At 47.1% G+C, this 27,743-nt stretch overlaps 1 protein-coding gene across 2 annotated transcripts in view; it reads right to left on the bottom strand.

Annotated features, from left to right (window-relative positions):
- The window catches only part of cap2 (cyclase associated actin cytoskeleton regulatory protein 2), a 145,147-nt gene that overhangs the window by 71,986 nt on the left and 45,418 nt on the right, over window positions 1–27,743 (bottom strand). For both annotated transcript variants that reach the window (XM_033013917.1, XM_033013924.1), the window contains exon 4: window positions 18,337–18,414. In XM_033013917.1, coding sequence (XP_032869808.1) covers window positions 18,337–18,414 — 78 coding nt within the window. The remainder of the gene's footprint in view (window positions 1–18,336; window positions 18,415–27,743) is intronic.

Here is a 27,743-nt window from a genome sequence, read left to right on the forward strand (position 1 = left end):
AACTAACCTACAAACCTGTACATCTTTGGTGTGGGAGGAAACCGAAAATCTCGGGGAAAGACCATGTGGTCACGGGGAGAACGTACAAATTCCGTACAGACAGCACCCGTAGTGGGATGGAACCCGGGTCTCCGGCGCTGCATTCGCTGTAAGGCAGCAACTCTACCGCTGCGCCACTGTCACCGTGTGCTGATTTACATGTTTTTAGAATAACGGGCTTGTCATTATTACCAAAGTTCACTACGCTCTCCGGAATAACGCGCTCAGATTCATGCCTGGCAAACTTGAACATCAGCTTTCTGCAATCTTGTACGTTTAGTTTTGCTAAACAGAAAGAAAACTCAAATGATCTCATGTAGCTGTTAGATAGACAGAAATGCTGGAGAAACTCAGCAGGTGAGGCAGCATCTATGGAGCGAAGGAAATAGACGTTTTGGGTCGAGACCCTTCTTCAGACTGATGTGAGGGTGGGATGGCGGGAAGAAGAAAGGAAGAGGTGGAGACAGTAGGCTGTGGGAGAGCTGGGAAGGGGAGGGGAAAGAAGGAGAAAGCAGGGACTACCTCCCCATCTCCTTCCTAAAGGAACGACCTTTAATCCTGAGGCTGTGACCTCTGGACCTAGACACTCACACTAGTGGAAACATCTTCACCCCATCCACTCGATCAAACAAGTATAATTAACGCACTGTTTTCATGCCCGTAACCCCGACGTAAAACGCAAGGTGCCTGTATTTGTCTTTCTGCGGCTGTCACTCACTCAGAGTGTTACGAAGTGCAGAGTGTGTAACGTGTTAGTTACATTTACCCATATTGGTTCTTGGCACAATCGGGAGGCTCAATTAAATAAACATAGAGTCATAGATAGATAGTGTGGAAACAGGCCCTTCAGCCCAACTTGCCCGCACCGGCCAACATGTCCCAGCTACATTAGTCCCACCTGCCTGCGTTTGGTCCATAGCCCTCCAAACATGTCCTATCCATGTACCTGTCTAACTGTTTCTTAAACAATGGGATAGTCCCAGCCTCAACTACCTCCTCTAGCAGCTTGTTCCATTCACCCATCACTCTTTGTGTGAAAACGTTACCCCTCAGATTCCTATTAAATCTATTCCCCTTCACCTTGAACCTATGTCCTCTGATCCTCAATTCTCCCACTCTTAGCAAGAGACTCTGTGCGTCTACCCGATCTATTCCTCTCATGATTTTATACTCCTCCATAAGATCACTCCTCATCCTCCTGCGCTCCAGGGAATAGAGACCCAGCCTACTCAACGTCTCCCTATAGCTCACACCCTCTAGTCCTGGTAACATCCTCGTAAATCCTCTCTGAACCCTTTCAAGCTTGACAATATCTTTCCTGTAACAATCTATTATATCATCTGTAACATCCATTATGCTTATGCCCGTTTGACCTGTGGCTTTCATTTCCATACTCGAGATGCCACTTTCCACCGGTTTGAAATATATCCAAATAGTGCCTGGAATATTTGACGAACGTTGTTGATGAGCTGAGCAGCAGCTGTCGGGATTCTTTAATTAATTTATTGTGACATAAAATGAAAGCACCCAACATCAACAACTCTAAAAATAACCGAGAGTTATTAAGTATAGAACATAGAACAGTACAGCACGGGACCAGGCCCTTCTGCCCACAATGTCTGTGCTGAACATGATGCCAAGACCATCTCTCATCTATCTGCTCAAAATCTATATCCATCCACTCCCTGCATAACCATGTGCCTATCCAAAAGCCTCTTACATTTGACGGCATTTGTCAGCACTGGGCCTGTACTCGCTGGAGTTTAGAAGAATGAAGGGGGACCTCATTGAAACTTACAGAAGAGTGAACGGCTTGGATAGAGTGGATGTGGAGAGGGTGTTTTCACTAGCGGGAGAGTCTAGGACTAGAGGTCATAGCCTCTGAGTTAAAGGATGTTCTTTTTGGAAGGAGATGAGGAGGAATTCCTTTAGTCAGAGGGTGGTGAATCTGTGGAATTCTTTGCCACAAAAGGCTGTGGAGGCAAATTCAGTGGATATATTTAAGGCAGAGATAGATAGATTCTTGATTAGTACGGGTGTCAGAGGTTATGGGGAGAAGGCAGGAGAATGGGGTTAGGAGTGAGAGATAATTCAGCCATGATTGAATGGTGGAGTAGACTTGATGGACCGAATGGCCTAATTCTACTCCTATCATTTATGATCTTATGATGTTAAATGCCACTATCATCATTTATGATCTTATGATGTTAAATGCCACTATCGGATCTGCGTCAACTACCTCTCCCAGCAGTGAATTCCAGGCACTCACTACCTATGTAAAGGTTGTCACACTCATCGCCTTTGAACTTTGCCCCTCTCACCTCAAAGCTCTGCCCTCTGGTATTTGATTTTTCAATTCTGGGAAAAAGGTTCTGTCCCCAGCAGTACTGTATGTACCCCAATCTTGTACAGTGAAAGACTCGTCCCCACCAGTACTGTACCCCAAACCTTTACAGTGATAGACCCGTCCCCACCAGTACTGTACCCCAAACCTTTACAGTGATAGACCCGTCCCCACCAGTACTGTACCCCAGTACACAGCTTACACACCCTTCCACAACTAGAGAGCAGTCCTGAGCACTACTATCTGCCTCATTGGTGACCTCGGACTATCTTTGATTGGACGATACTGGCTTTACCTTGCACTAAACGTTATTCCCTTATCCTGTAACTGTACACTGTAAATGGCTCGATTGTAATCATGCATTGTCCTTCCACTGACTAGTTAGCACGCAACAAAAGCTTTTCACTGTACCTCCGTACACATGACAATAAACTAATCTCAAGCAGTTATACAGTTAAGCAGTTATACAGTGAAAGACTCATCCCCACCAGTACTGTGTAGAAAAAAATGGTTCAGTTGCCTGATAACAGCTGGGAAGAAACTGTCCCTGCTGGGAAGAAAGTGTGAGAAAGGCTTCAGTGCACTCACTAACATAGTTTAGAGATTAGTTTAGTTTAGTGATACAGCGTGGAAACAGGCCCTTCGGCCCACCGAGTCCACACCGACCCTCAATCACCTGTACACCAGTTCTGTGTTTTTCCACTTTGGCATCCTACACACTGGGGGAAATTCACAGAAGCCGATTGATCCACAAACTTAATAAAATGGAACTGCAGATGCTGGTTTATACCAAAGATAGACACAAAATGCTGGTGTAACTCAGTGGGTCAGGCAGCACCACTGGATGAAATGGACCGGTGAAGTTTCGGGTCGGGACCCTTCTTCAGACGCAGGTCATGCAGAGTGTGGGTGGCCCGGTGGCGCAGCGGTAGGGTGGCTGCCTACAGCGCCAGAGACCCGGGTTTGATCCTGACTGCGGGTGCTGTCTGTACAGAGTTTGTACTTTCTCCCTGTGACCGCGTGGGGTCTATCCGGGTGCTCTGGTTTCCTCCAACACTCCAAAGATGCACAGGTTAATTGGCTGTAGTAAGTTGTAGAATTGTCCCTAGTGTGTAGGATGGTTTTAGTGTGCGGGGTGATCACTGTTTGGCACGGACTCGGTTGGCCGAAGGGCTTGTTTCCGCGCTGTATCTTTAAAGTTAAGTAAAGTAAAAAGGTTCTTTGGTTGATCTCATTAAAGCTCGACAATCATTAATGACATGGAAAAGGTCCAAGATTAAGACATATTTCTACCACACAAGAAAACAAAGCAAACCTCGCCTTCAATACTTTATTCTTTCAAATATTTATAACTGGTGGCAACTCTTTCACCCTCGAATAGTGAAAGACCTGGACAGAGTGGATGTGGAGAGTATGTTTCCACTAGTGGGAGAGTCAATGTGGAATTCATTGCCACAGATGGCTGTGGAGGCCATGTCAGTGGATATTTTTTAAGGTGAAGATTGATAGATTCTTGATTAACATAGAAAATAGGTGCAGGAGTAGGCCGTTCGGCCCTTCGAGCCTGCACCGCCATTCAATATGATCATGACTGATCATCCAAAATCAGTACCCCATTCCTGTTCTCCCCATATCCCTTAATTCCATTAGCCTTAAGAGCTATATCTAACTCTCTTGAAAACATCCAGTGAATTGACCTCCACTGCCTTCTGTGGCAGAGAATTACACAGATCTGGGTGAAAAAGTTTTTCCTCATCTCAGTCCTAAATGGCCTACCCCTTATTCTTAAACTGTGTGACCCCTGGTTCCGGACTCCCCCCAACACCAGGAACATTTTTCCTGCATCTAGGCCTGTCCAATCCCTTAAGAATTTTATGTTTCTATAAGATCCCCAGCTCATCCTTCTAAATTCCAGTTAATTTATTCTGGGTGTCAGGGTTTATGGGGAGAAGGCAGGAGAATGGGATAGACTCGATGGGCCGAATCCGCTCCTGTCATTTATGAACTATGAACAAAACCTGTCTTATATTTCTTTGTTAACCAGACCCTGCAGTTCCTAATATCCTCATTCCTGAGGAGCCATAACAGGATGGATGGATGCTGAAAGGATGTTTCCTCTTGTGGGAGTATCTAGAACCAGGCATGACTATTGAGAAACAAGAGGTCATCCATTTAAGTAAGTAAGTAAATAAGTAAGTAAGTTTATTGGCCAAGTATTCACATCACATACAAGGAATTTGCCTTGGTGCTCCGCCCACAAGTAACAACATGACATACAGTGACAGTTACGTATGACTCAGAAAACACTAAACATTAATAATAATAAAACATTAATGATAAAACACCATTGATCAAGCATGTGAACCAACAAAATACCAGATCAAAGGCTACAGATTTTTGGCTGTTGAGTAGAGCAACTATTCGTGGATAAAAACTGTTTTTATGTCTGGCTGTGGCAGCTTTGACAGTCCGGAGTCGCCTTCCAGAGGGAAGTGATTCAAAGAGTTTGTGGCCAGGGTGAGAGGGGTCAGAGATGATCTTGCCCGCTCGCTTCCTGGCCCTTTAAAGCAGTCGTCGAAGCGACATTTCTTCTGAGGGTTGCCGAATGGCCTAATTCTGCTCTTATCACCTTCTGAACTGATGATCAATAGATGTGATTATGACATCGTTCTGGATCATCGACATCTCCATCACCATCTCAGGCTCCGCTCCTGATGATTCTGCATTTTGTGGGGGTTTGGTTTAGTTTAGTTTAGAGATACAGCACGGAAGGCCCTTCGGCCCACTGGGTCCGCGCCGACCAGCGATCCCCGCACATTAACACTATCCTACACCCACTCACTTATACCAAGCCAATTCACCTACATACCTGGACGTCTTTGGGGTCAAACTCAATGAAATGAAAAGCAACTTTTGATTAGTACGGGTGTCAGGGGTTATGGGGAGAAGGCAGGAGAATGGGGTTTAGGAGGGAGAGATAGATCAGCCTCTATTGAATGGCGGAGTAGGCATGATGGGCCATATAGCTGATTTCTGCTCTCATCACTTGTGACCTCATGAACTTTTCTTTTGTAACAAAACATTTAAAAAAGGCACTCAACCATCCTTCGCCTTTGGTGTTATTACAGACTAGCCACTAGTTTGACAATGTAACAGGAAATATTCAAATCCCATCACGCTCCAGAATGCTTTTTCTGAATGTGGACAAAGCCATTTCAGCGTTAATAACAACAAACCTATTGAATTATAACTTTGTATAAGCAAAACAGTCGAGGCGGTAGTCAGAGCGTAACATGAATTCATTCATGTAACATCTGACCCTTCCGTAGCCTTTTCTCTCTTCGTATGCATTACAACACACAAATCATTTTTGTCCTCCTTAAGCAGGATTTAATAGTTCAATGGTTATGTTACTAGATAATTGATCCATAGGCCCGGAGTAATCCTTCTCAAAACCCTCTCACGAGCACTTTGAGCACACAAATTTAGTTTCAATGAAATCTGGAACCAAAAGAAGTTACTACTTGTAAAAATGCTCATGAATGATCTTGGATCATTCAGGCATTCCAGCTAATGTATTTTACGGGCAGCACGGTGGCACAGTGGGAGAGTTGCCGCTTTACAGCACTTGCACCCGGGTTCGATCTCGACTACGTTCTCCCCGTGACCGCGTGGGTTTTCTCCGAAATCTTCGGTTTCCTTCCACACTCCAAAGACGTACAGGCATGTAGGTAAATTGGCTTGGTATAAGTGTAAAATTGTCCCCAGTGTGTGTAGTACAGTGTGTAGGGATCGCTGGTCGGTGCGGACTCTGTAGGCCCAAGAGCCTGTTTCCACGTTGTATCTCTAAACTAAACTAAACGAAATCTGTTATCTCATATGCACAGAAACAGGCGTCTGAAGTTACTTGTTAAAGAAAGAACTCCAGATGCTGGAAAATCGAAGGTACACAAAAATGCTGGAGAAACTCAGCGGGTGCAGCAGCATCTATGGAGTGAAAGAAATAGGCAACGTTTCGGGCCGAAACCTTTCTTCAGACTGATAGGGGGTGGGGGGAGGCGGGGAGAAGAAAGGAAAAAGGAGGAGGAGGAGCCCGAGGGCTGAGGGAGAGGTAGGAAGAGGAGGAGACAGCAAGGGTTATCGGAATTGTGAGAATTCAATGTTCATGCCCCCAGGATGCAGACTCCCCAAGTGGAATATGAGGTGCTGTTCCTCCAATTTCCGGTGTTGCTCGCTCTGGCCGTGGAGGAGGCCCAGGACGGAGAGGTCGGATACGGAATGGGAGGGGGAGTTGAAGTGCTGAGCCACCGGGAGGTCAGGTTGGTTAGTGCGGACCGAGTGGAGGTGTTCGGCGAAACGATCGCAAAACGATCTGAAGTTACTTCTCCACTTCACGCTGCCTCAGAAAAGCAGACAAATGATCAAATACAATATTTATGTGTGGTATTATCTGGTCTGATTGGATAATTATGCAGTACAAAGCCTTTCACTGAACCTCGATACATGTGACAATAGTAAACCTCATAACCCCAAACCTTATCAACCTTAATGAGGGAACTCGGGAGGTGTAATAAACACCACTCACATCCAGCAACACCAAGATGAGACGATTTACCAGGAGGATGTTGCCAGGACATGAGGGTCTGAGCTAAAGAGTAAAGTTGAGCTGGCTAGCACTTTATTACTTGGAGCGCAGGAGACAGAGGGGTGATCTTGTTTAGGTGTATAAAATCATGAGGGCGAATGCACAATGTCTTTTACCCATGGTTAGGGAATCATGAGTCAGAGGACATAGGTTTGAGAAAGATTTTTTATAGGAACTTAATGGGCAACTTTTTTACACAGATATGGAACAAGCTGCCAGAGGAGATAGCTGAGGCAGGTGCAACATCAAAAAGACATTTGAACCGGTACATGTATCGGAAAGGTTTAGAGTGATATACGGGCCAATTACAGGCAAATGCTGAGATGTGGCATGTTGGTCGGCACGGATGAGATGGGCTGGAAGAACCTGTTTCCGTGCTGTACCACTCACTTACTTCCTCACACTCTCTCACTCACCCACTCTCCCCCTCGCTCCCACTCTCTCTATCCCTCCCACTACTCTCCCACTCTCTCTCTCCACTCACTCACTCCCTCCCCCTCCCCCACTCTCTCCCCTCCACGCTCTCCTTCTCTCCCTTCCTCCCCCTCTCTCCCTCCCTCGCACTCTCTCTCCCACTCCCTCCCTCACACTCCCTCTCCCACTCCCTGTCACTCACTCACTCTGAGTGAATTAAAACTAGCTTCCCCAATACACTGAGTGGTTTGAATTAGGCAAGATTTGGTCCAGTCCCGAAAAGGAACAGTACTTGGTACCAATTATAAAGGTACATTGCAGCTCCCAACACCTTCTCTAACCACAACGCCACAGGGTGCAGCTAGACATTAGCACAGTATAACTAGTCCTGTTTCACAGAAGCAACAAGAAGTGCATGGAATCTTGGTGTCCGTGTCCACAAATCCCTGAACATATCTGCTGCAAGGTGGCGCAGCAGTAGTTGCCCCCTTACAGTGCTTACAGCGCCAGAGACCCAGGTTCAATCCTGACTACGGGTGCTGTCCGTATGGAGTTTGGACGTTCTCCCCATGAACTGCGTCGGTTCCTCCGAGATCATTGGTTTCCTCCCACACTCCAAAGACGTGCATGTTTATAGGTTAAACACCTGTCTGAAGAAGGGTCTCACCCCGATACGTCGCCCATTCCTTATCTCCAGAGATGCTGCCTGTCCCTCTGAGTTACTCCAGCATTTTGTGTCTCCCTGCCATTGACTCCATCTACACCTCACGCTGCCTCTGCAAGGCCAGCAGCATAATCAAGGACGAGTCGCACCCTGGCCACTCCCTCTTCTCCCCTCTCCCATCGGGCAAGAAGTACAAAGTGTGTGAAAACCCACACCTGGGTTTCAGCAACTAAGTTACAGAGAAAGGTTGAACAAGTTAGGGCTTTATTCTTTGGAGCGCAGAAGGTTAAGGGGGGACTTGATAGAGGTTTTTAAAATGATGAGAGGGATAGACAGAGTTGACGTGGAAAAGCTTTTCCCACTGAGAGTAGGGAAGATTCAAACAAGGGGACATGACTTGAGAATTAAGGGACAGAAGTTTAGGGGTAACATGAGGGGGAACTTCTTTACTCAGAGAGTGGTAGCTGTGTGGAATGAGCTTCCAGTGAAGGTGGTGGAGGCAGGTTCGTTTTTATCATTTAAAAATAAATTGGATAGTTATATGGATGGGAAAGGAATGGAGGGTTATGGTCTGAGCGCAGGTATATGGGACTAGGGGAGATTATGTGTTCGGCACGGACTAGAGGGGTCGAGATGGCCTGTTTCCGTGCTGTAATTGTTATATGGTTACCTCCAGATTCAGGGACAGTTTCTTCCCAGCTGTAATCAGGCAACTGAACCATCCGACCAACAACTAGAGAAGGGTCGTGAGCTACTATCTACCTCATTGGAGACCCTCGGACTATCTTTAATCAGACTTTACTGGACTTTGTCTTGCACTAAATGTTATTCCCTTTATCCTGTATCTGTACACTGTGGGCAGCTTAATTGTAATCGTGTACAGTCTATCCGTTGAATGGATAGAACACAACAAAACGCATTTTGTCGTACCTTGATAAACATGACAATAAACTATAAACTTTTTGCTGAGGAGGAAGATCAAGGGTAGAACTGTTTAGGACCCTAGTTGGAACAGTAAAAAGTATTCTATAAAGTTTTGATGCAGAGACAAGTAACTGCAGTTGCTGGTTTACACAAAAGGACACAAAGTGCTCGATTAATGTTTTAAGATTATCCGACCTTTCTGTCCTGGGCTTCCTCCATGGCCAGAGTTGGTCTCACCGCAAATTGGAGGAGCTGCACCTCATATTTCGCTTGGGCAGTTTACACCCCAGCGGTATGAACATTGACTTCTCTAATTTCAGGTAGTCCCTGCTTTCTTCCTCTTTCCCCTCCCTTCCCAGCTCTCACTCCCATAGCCTTCTGTCTCCGCCTTTCCCCCCCCCCCGTCACCCATTCCTTCTCTCCTGAGATGCTACCGGTCCCGCTGAGTCACTCCAGCATTTTTGTGTCTATCTCCTCTGAAATACAAGCAGTTTTTGCAATAGTGTTATAGAAATTAGTGTCCTGGAAATGATTGTGTCAATGGAGAACGGGAGTTATAGACTGTAGAACTTCAGACTCGCAATAATTTTTTTCTCCCCTGACAGGCCATTAAAAAATATTTTTAATAGCTGTAATTTTATTTTCGTCACTGCAAGCTAAAAATACTACAGGCTGTATGTTACATGGAATATCATTATACAGGCGTCATCAGAAGCAATCATTTGTCATCTTCAATTCAGTGGATCTGACAGAGTATATTCTTAAGAAAGCACATTGTCTGATGACTGAGGTTTTTTTTCTTCCATGACTGTTTATCTTACAAGAGAGGATGTTTACATGGATGCTGCCAGGACTAGAGGGTCTGACCTATAGGCAGAGGTTGAGTAGGCTGGGATTCTATTCCTTGGAGCGCAGGAGGATGAGGGGTGATCTTATAGAGGTGTATAAGATCATGAGAGGAATAGATCGGGTAGACGCACAGTCTCTTGCCCAGAGTAAGTGAATGGAGGACCAGAGGACATAGGTTTAAGGTGAAGGGGAAAAGGAATCTGAAGGGTAACTTTTTCCACACAGAGGATGGTGGGTGTATGGAACAAGCTACCGAAGGAGGTAGTTGAGGCTGGGACTATCCCAACATTTAAGAAGCATTTTATTGAGCAGAAGATGTACACAAAATGCTGTAGTAACTCAGCGGGTCGGGCAGCATCTCGGTAGAACATGGATAGTCAAGTTTCAGGTTGAGACCCTTCTTCAGACTGATTGTACAGTGGCGGAGTAAACAAAGCTGGGTGAGAGGAATTCCATAAGGACACCTATCCACAATCTCCAGAGATACTACCTGAGTTAATCCTTCATTTTGTGTCCTTTTATGTATTAACCAGCATCTGCAGTTCCTTGTTTCGACTTGTCTAAATGTTCAAAATTGAATACAATCCAAATAGATGAGCAAGCCAACACACATTTTTTTTCACTATAGATTTGTATACGTGACAATAATAACCAATGCCAATAATAATCTGGGCAGTCACGGTGGCGCAGGGGTAGGGTTGCTGCCTTACAGCAAAATGCAGCGCCAGAGACCCGAGTTCGATCCCGACTACGGGCGCTGTCTGTACGGAGTTTGCACGTTCTCCCCGTGACCTGCGTGGGTTTTCTCCGAGATCTTCGGTTTCCTCCCACACTCCAAAGACGTACAGGTTTGTAGGTTAGTTGGCTTGATTAATTGGCTTGATAAAAAACTGTAAAATATTGTCCATTATAAAATTGTCCAGTGCTGAGTGATGCTTTAGCTGCAGCTTTACAGCGTACTACATCCAGATCTAAATCCAGACATAAAGACACTACATAACTGTTGGCTAATATTTAAGGTGGCAAATTTGTAGAGCAAAATAATTTTCTACAGAGTTGAGCACTGTAAACCTTTACATAAAAGTGCAATATCCTGAGTGGATTGTGTTTTGCTACTACATATTTGGTTATCAATTCTTCATTTTGTCCAGCTTAAATCACTTGGCTCATCAAGACCACTCCTGGAGCTTTTGAGATATTTAACTGCACAAGATAATTATCATCCTGATTAAAGGAAATTATTATTTGTCACAGTGATAATCAGTGAGGAACAAAATAAGTAGGCACAAGGAACTGCAGGCGCTGGAATCTTGAGAAAAAAGCGCAAAGTGCTGGAGGAACTCAGCAGGTCAGGCAGCATCTCTGGACAACCTGGATAGGTGACGTTTCAGGATGGGATGTTTCTTCAGAGCCTTCACATCCTCTCCACATCCACTCTATCCAGGCCTTTCTTTATTCAGTAAGTTTCAATGAAGTCACCCCCCTCGTCCTTCTAAACTCCAGTAGTACAGGCCCAGTGCCGATAAACGCTCATTATATGTTAACCCACTCATTCCTGGCAACATTCTCGTAAACTTCCTCTGGGCCCTCTCCAACGCCAGCACATCCTTCCTCAGATGTGGGGTCCAAAACTGCTCAGAGGTTATGGGGAGAAGGCAGGAGAATGGGGTTAGGAGGGAAGAGATAGATCAGCAATGATTGAATGGCGGAGATGGGAAGAGAGAGGGGGAGAGAGAGAGAGAGGGGGAGAGAGAGAGAGAGAGAGGGGGGAGAGAGATAGAGAGAGGGGGGAGGAGAGAGAGAGAGAGGGGGGAGAGAGATAAGAGAGGGAGGGGGAAGGAGGGCGGGGAGAGAGCGCGGAGGGGGGAGAGACAGAGAAGACAGAGAGACAGATGGACAGAGAGACAGAGGACACGAAGACGAGACAGAACGAGAGAAAGAGAGATAGAGAGAGAGGGAGAGAGAGAGGGGAGAGAGAGAGGGATAGAGAGAGAGCAAGAGAGAGAGAGAGAGAGAGAGAGAGAGAAGAGAGAGAGAGAGAGAGAGAGAGAGAGAGCGAGAGAGAGAGAGAGAGAGAGAGAGAGAGAGAGAGCGAGAGAAGAGAGAGAGAGAGGAAAAAGATGGAGAGAGAGAGAAACGGTTACTAAACTTAGAGACATGAATATTAATGCTGCTGGGCTGTAAGCTGCCCAAGGAAAATATCCCTGTTCAATGTGTAGGCAAGAACTGCAGATGCTGGTATAAACTGAAGATAGACACAAAATGCTGAAGTCACTCAGCGGGTCAGGCAGCATTTCTGGAGAAAAGGTATAGGTGACGTTTCGGGTTGAGCCCCAGTCTGAGGAAGGGTCTCTCTCCTCTGACCCGAAACGTCACCTATTCTTTTTCTCCAGAGATGCTGCCTGACCGGCTGAGTTACTCCAGCACTCTGTGTCAATCCCTGTTCCATGTTCCAGTGCACTGGGGAACCTTCACCAAATGCATTGAAATGGCATCGCCCTGCATCTAAACTCTGCTGCCTAAAACAGACCTAAACGCCATCCGATCTTCAAGTCATTTGTTGACGCTCGTCACATGTTTCAGCAGGTGGGGACAACAGCGCGGGGTCGAGGTATAGGTTTCAGGAGGTGGAAGCCAGCAGTCACATTGCTGCTTAGAAGAGCGTTCACTAATTTCAAAAACACACGTGTGGGATAAAACACCAAGCATATTCAGTACTTAATGTAATTCAAGTGTCATTTGTTGCTTTGTAGTGGCACCCTGGCCTCTGAATCAGAAGGCTATGGGGTCAGGGCATGCCCCAAATACTTCAGTGCACATATGCACAGTGACATTTAGTGCAGTCATCAGAGAGCATTGCTGTCCTTCAGTTGAGACGTTAAACTAAGGATCTGCCTGCCCATGTGTGTAAATTAGCGGCAGCCACTGAAACACATTTGACAGTGCACAGTAAGGCAGTTTAGATTAGTTTAGAGATACAGCACGGAATCAGGCCCTTCGGCCCACCGAGTCCGCGCCGACCAGTGATCCCCGCACACTAACGTTACCCCGCTCACATCTAGGGACAATTTACATTTTTACACCAAGCCAGTTAACCTACAAACTTTGGAGCGTGGGAGGAAACCGAAGATCTCGGAGAAAACCAACGTGGCCGTGGGGAGAACATAAAACTCCATACAGACAGCACCCGTAATCGGGATCGAACCCGGGTCTCTGGCGCTGCAAGCGCTGTAGGGCAGCAACTCTACCGTGGCGCCACCGCGGCCGCCCTGAACGCACGGTGAAAGAAAGTTGTCTGCAGCTTAGCAGTCTCATTCCTGTCAGTCAGCGACACTAACTGAACCATCCTACCCACAACCAGAGAGCAGTGTGGACCTACTATCTACCTCATTGGTGACCCGCGGACTACTCTTGATCGGACTTTGATGGCTTTACCTTGCACTGAACGTTATTCCCTTATCGTGTATCTGTACACTGTAAATGGCTCTATTGTAATCGTGTATTGTCTTTCCGCTGACTGGTTAGCATGCAACAAAGGCTTTTCACTGTACCTCGGTGCACATGACAATAAACTAAACTGTACAGGGCCTGTCCCACTTGGCCATCATTTGCGCGTCACGCAGATGGCGCGCAAAGATTTGGTACATCACAAAATTCTGCGACGCCGCGCGTCACTGCCTGTGTCATCACGCACCATGCGCACATCACGTGCCTGTCACGACGCGCGCGTCCTGCGTCGTGAAGCGTAAATGATGTCGCGTAAATCACGCACAAATGATGGCCAAGTGGGACAGGCCGTTAAGTGTAACTCAAAGGAACTTTTCACACTGCTGTGCCTGCAATATTCTATCAAAGGACATTTCTCAAGAATTAAATTCTTTGAAGAAGGGGGGGGGGGTTCAGTTTCAGTTTAGTTTATTCTCACATGTACCGAGGTACAGTGAAAAGCTTTAGTTGCGTGCTAGCCAGTCAGCAGAAAGATTGATTGGGGTGTACGGTAGGGAGTATATTGACAGGTTACACCATGGCGTGGTTTAGTAACAGGAAGGCCGAAGAATGAACAAGATTACAAGGAGCAGTGAACATTGTCCATCACGGGTACTGACCTCCCCACTATCGAAGGGATCTACAGGGATCTAAAGGCTGCCAGCATCATCAGAGACCCACAGAATCCTGGCCACCCCCTCTTTTCACTCCTTCCATCAGGGGGGGGGGGGGGGGGGGGGGAAGGTACAGGAGCCTGAAAACTAACGTCCAGGTTCAGAAGCAGCTTCTTCCCTACAACCATCAGGCTAATGAACACTACAAACGACAAACAAAAGTATGAACTATGGACTGACACAAAATGCTGGAGTAACTCAGCGGGACAGGCAGCATCTCTGGAGAGAAGGGATGGGTGACCTTTTGGGTCAAGACCCTTCTTCGCACTGAAAGTCATGGGGAAGGGAAACGAGAGATATAGACGATGATGCAGAGAGATGTGGAACAAATGAGTGAAAGAGGCAAAAAAGTAACAATGATAAAGGAAACTGGCCATTGTTAGCTGTTTGCTAGGTGAGAACGAGAAGCTGGTGTGGCTTGGGTGTGGGAGGGATGGAAAGAGAGAGGGAATGCCGGGGTTACCTGAAGTTAGAGCTATCAATATTCATACCACTGGGCTGTAAGCTGCCCAAGCGAAATATGAGGTGTTGTTCCTCCAATTTGCGTTTAGCCTCACTGACAATGGAGGAGGCCCAGGACAGAAAGGTCAGTGTGGGAATGGGAAGGAGAATTAAAGTGTTCAGCCACCGGGAGATCAGGTTGGTTCAGATGGACTGAGCGAAGGTGTTCCGCGAAACGATCGGCCAGTCTACGTTTGGTCTCGCCGATGTATAAGAGTCCACTCATCTTGGACAACGGATTCAGTAGGTTATGGACAACGGACTGCCTTGGCTGCTCACAGGTTTTTGGGGCAATTCTGCGCTAGTAGAATTGTAAACTCGGGACTTTAGGCCTTTGTTTGTATTTTGCTCTTTATAAAAATTCCTTTTGCCTGTTTTATTTTGTCACTGTGCTAACAGATCAGTTATGCTGCTACAATTAAGAATTTCACCATTCCATTTCGGTACATATGACAATTAAAGACTCTTGACTTTCGAGAAACTGTTGGAAGGGATAAGGGACTGGGTGGTTTCCATGGCGATCTTGGCAGTATCTATTCAATCAGCTTCACTAGAATAAATTATCTTGCCATTATCTCACGACTTGTGCAACCTTGTTGTTGGCAAGCAGGTTGCTGCATTTGTGTAGGAAAGAACTGCAGATGCTGGTTTAAATCGATGGTAGACACAAAATGCTGGAGTAACTCAGCGGGGCAGGCAGCATCTCTGGAGAGAAGGAATGGGTGACGTTTCGGGTCGAGACCCTTCTTCAGACTGAAGGTGTCTACCTTGTTGCCGCACGTCCTATATATTAGAGGGCATTTTACAGAGAGTGCAAGTAGTGATGGCAGCACAGTGGCGCAGCTGGTAGAGCTGCTCCCACACGGCGCCGGAGTCCCGGGTTCGACCCCCACCTTGACTTCTGTCTGTGTGGAGTTTGCACGTCTTCCCTGTGACCGTGTGGGTTTCCTCCGGGTGCTCCGGTTTCCTCAAAGACGTGTGGGTTTGTACGTTAACTGGCCCTCTGTAAATCATCCCTAGTGTGTAGGGAGCGGATGCGAAAGTGGGATAACATAGAACTGGTGTGAACGGGTGATCGATGGACAGCAAAGACTCAGTGAACTGAAGGGCCTGTTTCCATGCTGCAAATCTAAACTAACCTAATCTAAACCACTGCATTGATTGAATAGATTCAAGATTCAAGATTCAAGAGAGTTTATTGTCATGTGTCCCAGATAGGACAATGAAATTCTTGCTTTGCTTCAGCACAACAGAATATAGTAGGCATAAATAAATACAGAACAGATCAGTGTGACCATATACCAATTAATATATATACACACACATAAATAAACAGATGAAGTGCAATGGGCTATTAACGATCAGGGTTTTGTTTGAGTTGAGTTTAATAGCCTGATGGCTGTGGGGAAGAAGTTATTTAGTTTAGTTTAGAGATACAGCACGGAAACAGGCCCTTCGGCTCACCGGGTCCGCGTCGACCAGCGATCCCTGCGCATTAACACCATCCTACACCCACTAGGGACAATTTTATATATTTACCAAAGCCAATAAACCTACGTTGTGGGTGTGTGGGTGGAAACCGAAGATCTCGGAGAAAACCCACGCAGGTGACGGGGAGAACGTACAAACTCCGTACAGACAGCACCCGTGGTCGGAATCGAACCCGAGTCTCCGGCGCTGCATTCGCTGTAAGTTGGCAACTCTACCACTGCACCAGACACATTTTTTATCGACAAAAAGATCCATATAACAGTTCACGCATTGCTATTGGGTGCTGTGTATCATTCTATTTTTAAGTCTTTTACAGAGATGCATACAGTCATGAAAAACATTGCTTTCAGGTGATATCTGGAGTATTGTGTACAGTTTTGGTTTCCTAATTTGAGGAAGGACATCCTTGTGATTGAGGCAGTGCATTCAACCCCCTTCAGTGCCCAGCGGTCCCGGAAATCCCCCAGGATGCCCGTGGACAGGGCGTAGTCCCTCTCTGTTACCACCCAGTTGCGGAAGTAACCCCGGAAACCAGATGGAACATCTTGGCATGGACAAGTTGGCTGAAGGGCCTGTATGGCTCTGACCCTCTGAGTTCCTCCAGTACATTTGTGCCTACGTTGTACATGCGAGAGTACTTTGGCCAGCATGGATAAAGTGGGCTGGGAGACACATTGCGTGGAAACAAAGGACTGCAGATGCTGGTGACATGAAAGGACACAAAGTGCTGGAGCAACTCCAACAATTATGGGGCGATTATGATGAGATACAGTGGCGCAGAGGTAGAGCTACTGTCTTACAGCTACAGGGACCCGGGTTCGATCCTGACCGCAGGGGCTGTCTGTACAGAGTTTGTACGTTCTCTCCATGACCGGCGTGGGGTTTCCTCCCACACTCCAAAGACAGACAAGTGTGTAGCTTAATTTGCAATTGTCCCTAGTGTGTGTGGGATAGTGTTGGTGTGCGGGGAGTCGCTGGTCGTCGTGGACTCGGTGGGCCGAAGGGCCTGTTTCCACGCTGTATTTCTAAACTAAACTAAGCGTTCAGGCAGCATCTCTGCAGAATGGGTAATTATCTCATGGATAGGTGACGTTTCGGCTCAGGACCCTGCTTCAGACTGATTACAAGACTAACAAGTACTTTACATGTTGCTGTGCCCACTAAAAAGCAGCACACAATTACACACGCAGCAAACATCGTGTCTATCTTCAATGGTCAGGCCGCACGTGGCCTACAGCGGTGGAGCAGCGGTGGAGGACACCACGGCCACGCCTGGCCAGGTCGACACTGCGACTCGCCATGACAACAGGCCTTCACGGTCAGGCCAAGAACCCTGCACTTACAACAACTGGGACTTGAATATGGCGCCAAACTGGTGACTCTGTCTACTGTCTCAGTGCACTACGCTCCGCTTGCAATGTATCTGAGATGCTTGTCTAAGATGTATCTGAGTGCGTATGTACAGTGATACTTGTACTGAGCTGCATACAAAAATGAATTTCACTGTACCTCGGTACATTGGGGTTGGCCTCACCTGCCTTCTTAGGGCTAATGGAATCAAGGAATAAGGGGGAAAAGCAGGAACGGGTGCTGATTTTGGATGATCAGCCATGATCATTTGTTTTTGTATCAAAAAATAATTTATTTAATTTCAACATGACACAAAAAACAAAAAAACAAAAACCGTGGTGACATACCCCACCACCATGTTACAAAATCATCAAACAACTATGTTACAAATATTCTAATACCTACTATACAACCCTCGTAAAGGGACAAGCATCGGGCTCGGGCAAAGCCCTCTTCTGCCTGGCACCGTGACTCACGGATGGCCAGCTTGGCCAGTCCTAGGCCCAACCCAACCAGGACATCTTCAGCTTTGCCTACTCCCTAGATCCCGTCACAAGTCCTTTGGTCACTGACAGCAGAGCCACTCCTCCCCTTGCGGACCCTAGGTGGAGTGGCGGTGCTCCTTGCCCTCCGGTCCCTGGCTACAAGGGACGGTCTACTGGTCCCTCTAAGTCATGATCATATTGAATGGCGATGCTGGCTCGAAGGGCCGAATGGCCTACTCCTGCATCTATTTTCTATGTTTCTACACGTGACAAATAAAGTGCCACACCATGCGGAACACGAGGTGCTATTACTGCTGTTGTTATCCATTCTGTTGTTGAGCTTTTCAACAACCCGTTATGTCAATGACATTTGATGGCCAGGGTGTATCTGTTTCAAGGCAGAGTTAAATTGACCTTCACAGGAGTGAGGAGTGGTTGTGGGTCTCCACAGCACACATGCAGTTACCTACCTCTAGGGGCTGCTGGTGCTTACAGGCCATCATCAGGAAGGTTCTCTGGGCAACAAACGCTGCCTTAAATACCTCTGCCTGTTGGAGGAACAGAAAAAAGTACCAATCAGACAAAGGATAAAATGGGACAGATAAACAGTTTAGTCTATTGTCACGGGCACAGTGAAAAGTTTGTTATGTGCTGACCAGTCAGTGGAAAGACAATACATGATTACAATCGAGCCATCCACAGTGTACAGTTACAAATTAAGGAAATAATGTTTAGTACAAGGTAAAGCCAGCAAAGTCCGATCTAAGATAGTCCGATGAGGTAGATAGTAGCCCAGGACTGCTCTCTAGTTGTTGATATGATGGTTCTGTTGCCTGATAACAGCTGGGAAGAAAATGTCCCCGAATCAGGAGGTGTGCGTTTTCACACTTTTTATACCTTTTGCCCGATGGGAGAGGGGAGAAGAGGGAGTGGTCAGGGTGCGACTCGTCCTTGATTATGCTGCTGGCCTTGCCGAGGCAGCGTGCGGTATAAATTGAGTCGATGGAAGGGACTTTGGTTTGTGTGATGGTCTGGGCTGCGTCCACAATTCGCGGTAATTTCTTACAGTCTTGGATGGAGCTGTTCCCAAACCAAGCTGTGATACATCCTGATAAAATGCTTATTTTGCCGTCTTATATGGAGCTGTTCGACGCCAGATTGTGCTGAGAACGGGTCCCCCACCGATTCTCCGGCACCCTTGGGTCGAGCTCTCTGGATGATCCGGACCGACAGAGGCCACGGCCTGGGGTGTGGGCGAGATACCGGCCCGCAAAGTCGGCCTCGGAAGTCGGCTATAGGAATGGATCTGCCGGCTCCATCCGGGCCGGAGTTCCAGTGCCCCGGCCACAGGGAGCAAATACCATCGGCCGCGGAAGTCTCGATGAGGTCAAGATCGGCCGCCTCACACGGCCTAGGCGACACATTTTCGGGGTGAGAGGATTTCAGGTGCGCTCTCGTGATTTTGCCCGGATTAAAAGAGGTGCTGAATGACCCCTGCACCTGGAAACAGGTCCTTCGGCCCAACTTGCCAACACCGACCAACATAAGTGATAGGAGCAAATTAGGCCATTTGGCCCATCAAGTCAACTCTGGCATTCAATCACGTCTGATCCATCTCTCCCTCCTAACCTCCTGCTTTCTCCCCATAATCCCTGACACCCGTACTAATTAAGAATCTATCTCTGCCTTTAAAATATCCATTGATTTGGCCTCCACAGCCTTCTGTGGCAATGAATTCCACAGATTCACCACCCTCTAACTAAAGACATTTCTTCTCATCTCCATCCTAAAGGAACATCCTTTAATTCTGAGGCTGTGACCTCTGCTCGTAGACTCTCCCACTCTGGTCCTAAACATGGTCTCCACATCCACTCTATCCAGGCCTTTCACTATCCGACAAGTTTCAATAAGGTCCCCCCCTCAACCTTCCAAACTCCAGCGAGTACAGGCCCAGCGCCGTCAAACATTCATCATATGTTAACCCACTCATTTCTGGGATCATTCTCGTAAACCTCCTCTGGACCCTCTCCAGAGCCAGCATATCCTCACTCGGATATGGGGCCCAAATTAGTTCAGAATACTACACTACACTAGCGCCTGCGTTTGGCGGGGCTAGTGTAGATGGGACATGCTTTCATCAGTGTGGGCAAGTTGGGCCAAAGGGCCTGTTTCCACACTCTATGGCTCTATCGCCAATTGCCAGAAAATCTGTGGTTAAAGAAAATCGTGGGTCAATTTCTTCACCCTATGAACATTAACCAATGCAGTTGTCCCACCAGTTCATTTCAACAAACTTAATGCCACTGTGCATCTGTCTCTGGCATATTATTCTTGACGGATCCCAGATGAACAAAGTTATACCAAATACCACATACTACAGGGAGATTAGAAAAGGCTGCACAGACAGCTGGGAATGTGAAACCTCATCTTCCATACTTACACCTTTCACCACCTATATCCTCAAAGAGGCAATTTTCATTTGGGAGGCACAGTGGTGCAGCGGTAGTTGCTGCCTTACAATGCCGGGGACGTGGGTTCGATCCTGACTACGGGTGCTTGTCTGTGCGGAGTTTGTACATTATCCCTGTGACCGCGTGGGTTTCTATGGTAGCTCCTGTGGGTTACCTCTCACATTCCAAAGACGAACAGGCTTGTAGGTTAAATGGCTTCAGTAAGAATTGTAAATTGTCCCCAAGTGTGTAGGATAGTGTTAGTGTACGGGCGTGATCGCTGGTCGGTGAGCCGAAGGGCCCGTTTCCACACTGTACCTTTAAACTAAACGGAACTAAAAAATTATGTTCATCGCTAAAGCCATTTGCTTTTAGTCAGTGGATTAGAGGAAACGTCACCATTTCAGAAACAGTACTGCACAATAACACTCGGTACATATTTGGGAATCAGTGAAAAGGCAACACAATATTCATCCTGCAATGATTCAATGATACTTAATTGTCACGTGTACTTTTAGTTTAGATTAGAGATACGGTGCGGAAACAGGTCCTTCGGCCCACCGGGACCGCGCCGACCAGCGATCCCCGCACATTAACACTATCCTACACACACTAGGGGCAATTTTTACATTATCCAAGCTAATTAACCTACAAACATGTACGTCTTTGGAGTGAGGGAGGAAACCGAAGATCTCAGTAAAAACCCACGCGGCCACAGGGAGGACGTACAAACTCCGTACAGACAGCACCTATAGTCAGGATGGAACCTGGGTCTCCGGCACTGCATTCGCTGTAAGGCAGCAACTCTACCGCTGTGCCACCGTACAATGAAATGCTTTGCTTTTCATACAACCTGGTAAAATCATGTCGCAGACCTCACCTCGGCAGTACACAAGAGTCACCACGTTTTGGCGCTGACAAAGTTACGAAAGTTGGTCCAAACAAATAACTTTGATTGAATTGAATGAAAGATACAGGCAAGGAAACAGGCCCTTTGGCCCACTGAGTCCCCGCTGACCACCAATCACTCGTTCTACATTGTCCCACTTTTACATCCACAAGGGACAAATCACAGCATCCAATTAACCTACACATTGCAGCGAATTGTGGACGCAGCCTAGACCATGACGCAAACCAACTTCCCTTCCATTGACTCCATCTACACCGCACGCTGCCTCGGCAAGGCCAGCAGCATAATCAAGGACGAGTCGCACCCTGGCCACTCCCTTTTTCTCACCTCTCCCATCAAGCAAAAGCTATAGAAGTGTGAAAACGCACACCTCCAAATTCAGGGACAGTTTCATCACAGCTGTCAACAGGCACCTCGACCAGACTACTAACAACCAGAGAGCAGTCCTGAACTACCATCGGACTATCTTTGATCGGACTTTACTGGTTTTACCTTGCACTAAACTTTATTCCCTTATCATGTATCTGTACATTATGAATGGCTCGACTGTAATCATGTATTGTCTTTCCGCTGACTGGTTAGCATGCAACAAAAGCTTTTCACTGTACCTCGGTACACGTGGCAATAAACTAAACTGGACTACAAACCTGCGCGTATTTGGGAAACCAGAGCACGCGCGTGGTCAGAGAGAGCACATGCAAACTCAGCGCAGATAGCTGCAGCAAATTTAGAGTAGGATACAAAATATTTGTTACTAAATGGTCACTACATGGGGCGAAAGCAGGAGAATGGGGTTGAGAGGTAAAGATTGATCAGCCACGATTGAATGGTGGAGTGTACGATGGGCTGAATAGCCTAATACTGCTACTAGAAATTATAACATAAACTGAAATCTACTCCACCATTCAACCATGGCTGATCTATCTTTCCCTCTCAACCCCATTATCCTGTCTTCTTCCCATAACCCCTGACACCCGTACTAATCAAGAATCTATCAATCTCAGCCTTAAAATTATCCAATGATTTGGCCTCCACAGCTGTCCGTGGCAATGAATTCCACAGATTCATTGCTCTCTGACTGAAGAAATTCCTCCTCATTGCCTTTCTAAAGGAACGTCCTTTTATTCTGAGGTTATGGCCTCTGGTCCTAGACTCTCCCACTAGTGGAGACATCCCCTCCACATCCACTCTGTCAAGGCCTTTCACTATTCGGTTAGATTCAATGGGGTCCCCTTTAATCCTTCTAAACTCCAGCGAGTACAGGCCCAGCACCATCAAACACTCATCATACGCTAACCCAATCACCCCTGGGATCATTCTCGAAAACCTCCTCTGGACCCTCTCCAGAGCCAGCACAACCTTCCTCAGATATGGAGGCCAAACCTGCTCACAATACTCCAAACGTGGTCTGACCCAGCGCCTCACAAAGCCGCAGAAATTACATTGCTGTATTTTGCATTCTAGCCCTCTCGAAATAAAGGGCAGCGTTGCATTCGCATCCTGCGATGCAGATTCCACTGAACAACAAATGGATGCCAGCTGACCAGCGTGAACTGCTATTAACCAGCCAGACAAAAAAAACAAAAAGCTACTAAATCTCGTCAGCTCAGCTGATCAAGCACTTAGACATGCAAGGGCATTTGCTGATGAGGCAAAGCATGTTATTTTAACAGCTAACTCATGGCTCAGACCATATTTAGAAGACGGTGTACCATTCTGTGCGCTGTTCAAAGGGACACTGATGTATCGGAAAGAATTTGGAGAATGAGGAGTTGGCTGCCATTAATAGTCAAGGCTATACGATCTCCTTGGCAAAATTGCCTGCATAAATGTGTGGTTGAATGCATGGTCAGATGATCACATACTTTTGGTTCACGTTCTCCATTGGTAAGCTGCGGCCGGTTCACTGTTACAACTTTACAGCAAAGAATTCCTATCATCCTGACCTCTTACACAATCCCGTTATAATTTTTGCTGTTAAGTAGTTATTCATTATTTAAAGAGACATTGCACATCCCACCACTAGGGAAGCTCTCGGTAAAAGAGTCCCCTGATTGAAATAGAAAGGGCTGCTTTTCTAAGTTCATAAGATAGAGGAGCAGAATTAGGCCATTCGGCCCATCAAGTCCACTCCACCATTTATCTTTCCCTCTCAACCCCATTCTCCTGCATTCACCCAATCCATTCTCCTCATGATCTGATGAACAAGAACATAGCCTGACCTACTGGGTATTTCCAGCCTTCCTTTCAGATATTCAGATTTCAGAATATATGAACCTTCGTTTCAGATATTCAGCAGCTCTACTTCCTTAGAAGGCTTAGAAAGTTTGGCAAGTCCCCTACAACTCTCACCAGGTGCACCAGAGAAAGCATTTTATCAGCATGCATCACAGCGTGGTTTGGGAACAGCTCCATCCAACAAATTGCCAAGAATTGTGGACGCAGCCCAGACCATCGCACAAACCAACCTCCCTTCTATTGACTCCATTTATACCTCAGGCTGCCTCGGCAAGGCCAGCAGCATAATCAAGAATGAGTCGCACCCCGGCCACTTCCTCTTCTCCCCTCTCCCATCGGGCAAAAGGTACAGAAGTATGAAAACGCAGTTCTCCAGATTCAGGGACAGTTTCTTCCCAGCTGTTATCAGGCAACTGGACCATCCTACCACAACCAGAGAGCTGTCCTGAACTACTATTTACCTCATTGGTGAACCTTGGACTATCCTTGATCGGACTTTGCAGGCTTTAAGGGGCTGTCCCACTGCGGCGACATAATCTGCGAGTTTAGACGAGTTTGCCCTCGACAAACTCGCAGCATGGTCGACACGTAAGTACATTTTATTTATATAGCACGTTTAAATCAACTCGCGTTGAAACCAAAGTGCTTTACATAAAATAAATAATAAAGTTTCCGTACATCCATAGAAAAATTAAAAATAAGAAAAATGACACAACACATTATAGAATTCAACATGAACGTCCCCCCACAACAGAATCAACATTTTCCACTGTGGGGAAAGGCATCAAAAAGTGAAACACCCTAGGTCGGGGCCTATTTGTGGCCTCCGCAGCCAGTCCGATGTTTTCAGGCCCTCTTTGCCGGAAAGCTGTAACTCCGGCGTCGGGTGAACACTCCTCAGCGGCTTGGAAATGTCTGGAGCGGCCTCTCCCTCCCCGGAGACCACGGCACCCGAAGTCCTCAGGCCGCGCTGGTAGGAGCTCCGACTCTGGCGATCTCGGATCCCGGGCTCCGCGGTGATCCAAATCCAGCGCCGCCCGCAGCCACAGCTCCTCGGATGTTGGAGTCGGCGGTCACCGCACTCCGGAGCTTACCGCACGGCGACCCGGTAAGGCATTGCACGCTCCCTGATGGTGTCCGCCGAAGCTGTAGCCCCGGCCGATCCTGACAGGAAACGCCGCTCCAGTCCGATGGTAGGATGCGAGGAAGGGGCGAAGAAGCAGCTCGGAGGGAAGCCGCTTATCCGACCAGGTAGGGACTAAGAAATAAAGTTTCCCCCTTCCCCTCCCCCACCCAACACATAAAAGACCTCCAACTAACATTTGTTTTTTACCAGGACTAAAAATAAAAATAAAAAAGGGTGAAAGGGCGGACTGCTGACAGAGCAGCCATACACAACTGCGCCCCACTCCTGCAGTCCGCCATGAACGTGGTCCTAGGAATTCCTATGAGGTTACTGGAACTCTCCTTCATGCTCGAGGGAAGTTCCTGCATACTCGTGGCCGCAGCTAGGTCGCGGAAACATTTTCAGCATGTTTTCAGCGAGTAAAATTTGGTCGGCATGGTTCTTTTGAACTCATAGTGCAGTGGAGTGGGGTCGCTATGTAGTTACAGGCAGTCGAGGGCAGCCGTAGGCAATCTCCTTCGCTGACTGGGCATTATAATTGGCTCATTGGAGTTTTCAGGACCAAGGAAAATCGACCGGTTGGTTAAATGCCTGCTAAACTTTATTATACAGACCCAGCGGGTCTGCACTTGGTCTAGTACTTCTTAAAAGTGTCTCCACTCCTGCCCCCCCTTCTCTCCCCTTCTCTCCCTTTCTCTCCCCTTCTCTCCTCCTCTCTTCAAGCTCTCTAAAGGACCTACCGTACACTGTGGCAGCCATTTACATTCCTGTTCATCGCAGGTGTGAATTTCAGACAGCGCTCCCCCGTTTTCCCTGGCCCCCGCCTTTGCGATATGTGTGTGTGTGTGTGTGTGTGTGTTTGTGTGCGTGTGTGTGTGTGTGTGTGTGTGTGTGTGTGTGTGTGTGTGTGTGTGTGTGTGTGTGTGTGTGTGTGTGTGCGCGTGCGTGCGTGCGTGCGTGCGTGCGTGTGTGTGTGTGTGTGTGTGTGTGCGTGTGTGTGTGTGTGTGTGTGTGTGTGTGTGTGTGTGTGTGTGTGTGCGCGGTCGGTCGATCCAGCTCGCGGTTTCAACGCGGACGGTCGATCCAGCTGGAGGTTTTCCAGGCGAGTGCCCTCGACCTTGAAGGTCGAAGACACTCTTCTTAACTCGCGGATTAGGTCGCCGCAGTGTGACAGCCCCTTTACCTTGCACTAAATTTTATTCCCTTATCATGCATCTACACACTGTAAATGGCTCGATTGTAATCATGTGGTGTCTTTCTGCTGACTGGATATTCACTCTACCTCGGTACAAGTGACAATAAACTAAACTGAACAGAACTGAAGGTGCAGTTTTCTGTATTACGCGGTTCCAACAGTACTTTGCTCCCAACTTTATCCTCGGAGTCATCCAGCACGGAAACGGGCCCTTTGGCCCAACTTGTCCATGCCAACCAATATGCCCAGTCCCAACTCCCCCCATTTGACTAACTGACCACTTAAAGTGCAGCACATCACACTTGTCTGGATTGAATTCCATCTGCAACCACTCTGTCCAATTTTCTAATTGATCAATGTCCCGCTGTACCCCTTCAACATTCCTCATTATCGATGACTCCACCAATTTTCATGTTGTCAGCAAACTTACTCATCACTTGATTAGTGCGGATGTCAGAGGTTATGGGGAGAAGGCAGGAGAATGGGGTTAGGAGGGAGAGATAGATCAGCCATGATTGAATGGCGGAGTAGACTTGATGGTCCGAATTGCCTAATTCGACTCCTATCACTTAAGACCTTATCATACCCCCCACATTCTCATCCAAGTTGTTTATGCGTATTACAAACAACAAAGATGCCTGCACCAATCCCTGTGGTATACAACTTCTTACAGACTTCAGTCATATTGTTTGTCTTCAGTTCATCCCTCCTTTATGCCCCTGAATTTGACCATTATTGGGATTTTTAGCATGTGGTACTCTGAAAAGACATGTAAAATATTTTTTTCCATATTCAATGCCTTTTCCTCAATAAATTTTTTAATGTAACCGTGCATAAAGTCATAAAAGGTGCGGAATTAGGCCATTCGGCCCATCAGATCTACTCCGCCATTCAATCATGGCCCCATCCCTCCGAATCCCATTCTCCTGCCTTCTCCCCATAACCCTGACACCCATACTAATCAAGAATCTATCTATCGCTGCTTTAAAAATATCCATTGACCTGGCCCCCACAGCCTGTGGCAAAGAATTTCACAGATTCGCCACCCGTTGACTGAAAACATTCCTTCTCAACTACTTCCAAGAGGAACGTCCTTTAATTCTGAGGCTGTAACCTCTAGTCCTAGACTCTCCCACTATTGGAAGCATCCTCTGTGCATGCCTATTTTCTAAATATTTCCAGTTCCATGAAATGTTAACTCTGTTTCTCTCTCCGTGGTTGCTGCCTGACTTGTTAAGTCATGGAGTGATACAGGCCCTTTGGCCCAACTTGCCCACACCGACCAACGTGTCCCATCTACACCAGTCCCACCTGCCTGCGTTTGGTGCTGGCCTTGCCGAGGCAGAGTGAGGTGTAGATGGAGTTAATGGAAGTGAGGTTGGTTTTCTGGAACACAATGACGACTTTATTGAAATGCACGCTTCTGAACAGGGACAACTTCATTCTTGTCTAAAGAAGGGTCTCAATAGACAATAGACAATAGGTGCAGGAGTAGGCCATTCGGCCCTTCGAGCCAGCACCGCCATTCAATGTGATCATGGCTGATCATCCCCAATCAGTACCCCGTTCCTGCCTTCTCCCCATATCCCCTGACTCCGCTATCTTTAAGAGCCCTATCTAGCTCTCTCTTGAAAGTATCCAGAGAACTGGCCTCCACCGCCCTCTGAGGCAGAGAATTCCACAGACTCACCACTCTCTGTGTGAAAAAGTGTTTCCTCGTCTCCGTTCTAAATGGCTTACCCCTTTTTCTTAAACTGCGGCCCCTGGTTCTGGACTCCACCCGAAACGTCACCCATTCCTTCACTCCAGAGATGCTGCCTGTTCCGCTGCGTTACTCCAGCATTTTGTGTCTATCTTCGATTTAAACCAGCATCTGCAGTTCCTTCCTACACTTCCTTGATTCATGTTCCATCCTACAGTGCCGTGAAAATTAGGGTCCATGTACCTTATTCCCACCA

Source organism: Amblyraja radiata, chromosome 2, assembly GCF_010909765.2.
Source record: "Amblyraja radiata isolate CabotCenter1 chromosome 2, sAmbRad1.1.pri, whole genome shotgun sequence".
In the NCBI taxonomy this organism is placed as follows: domain Eukaryota; kingdom Metazoa; phylum Chordata; class Chondrichthyes; order Rajiformes; family Rajidae; genus Amblyraja; species Amblyraja radiata.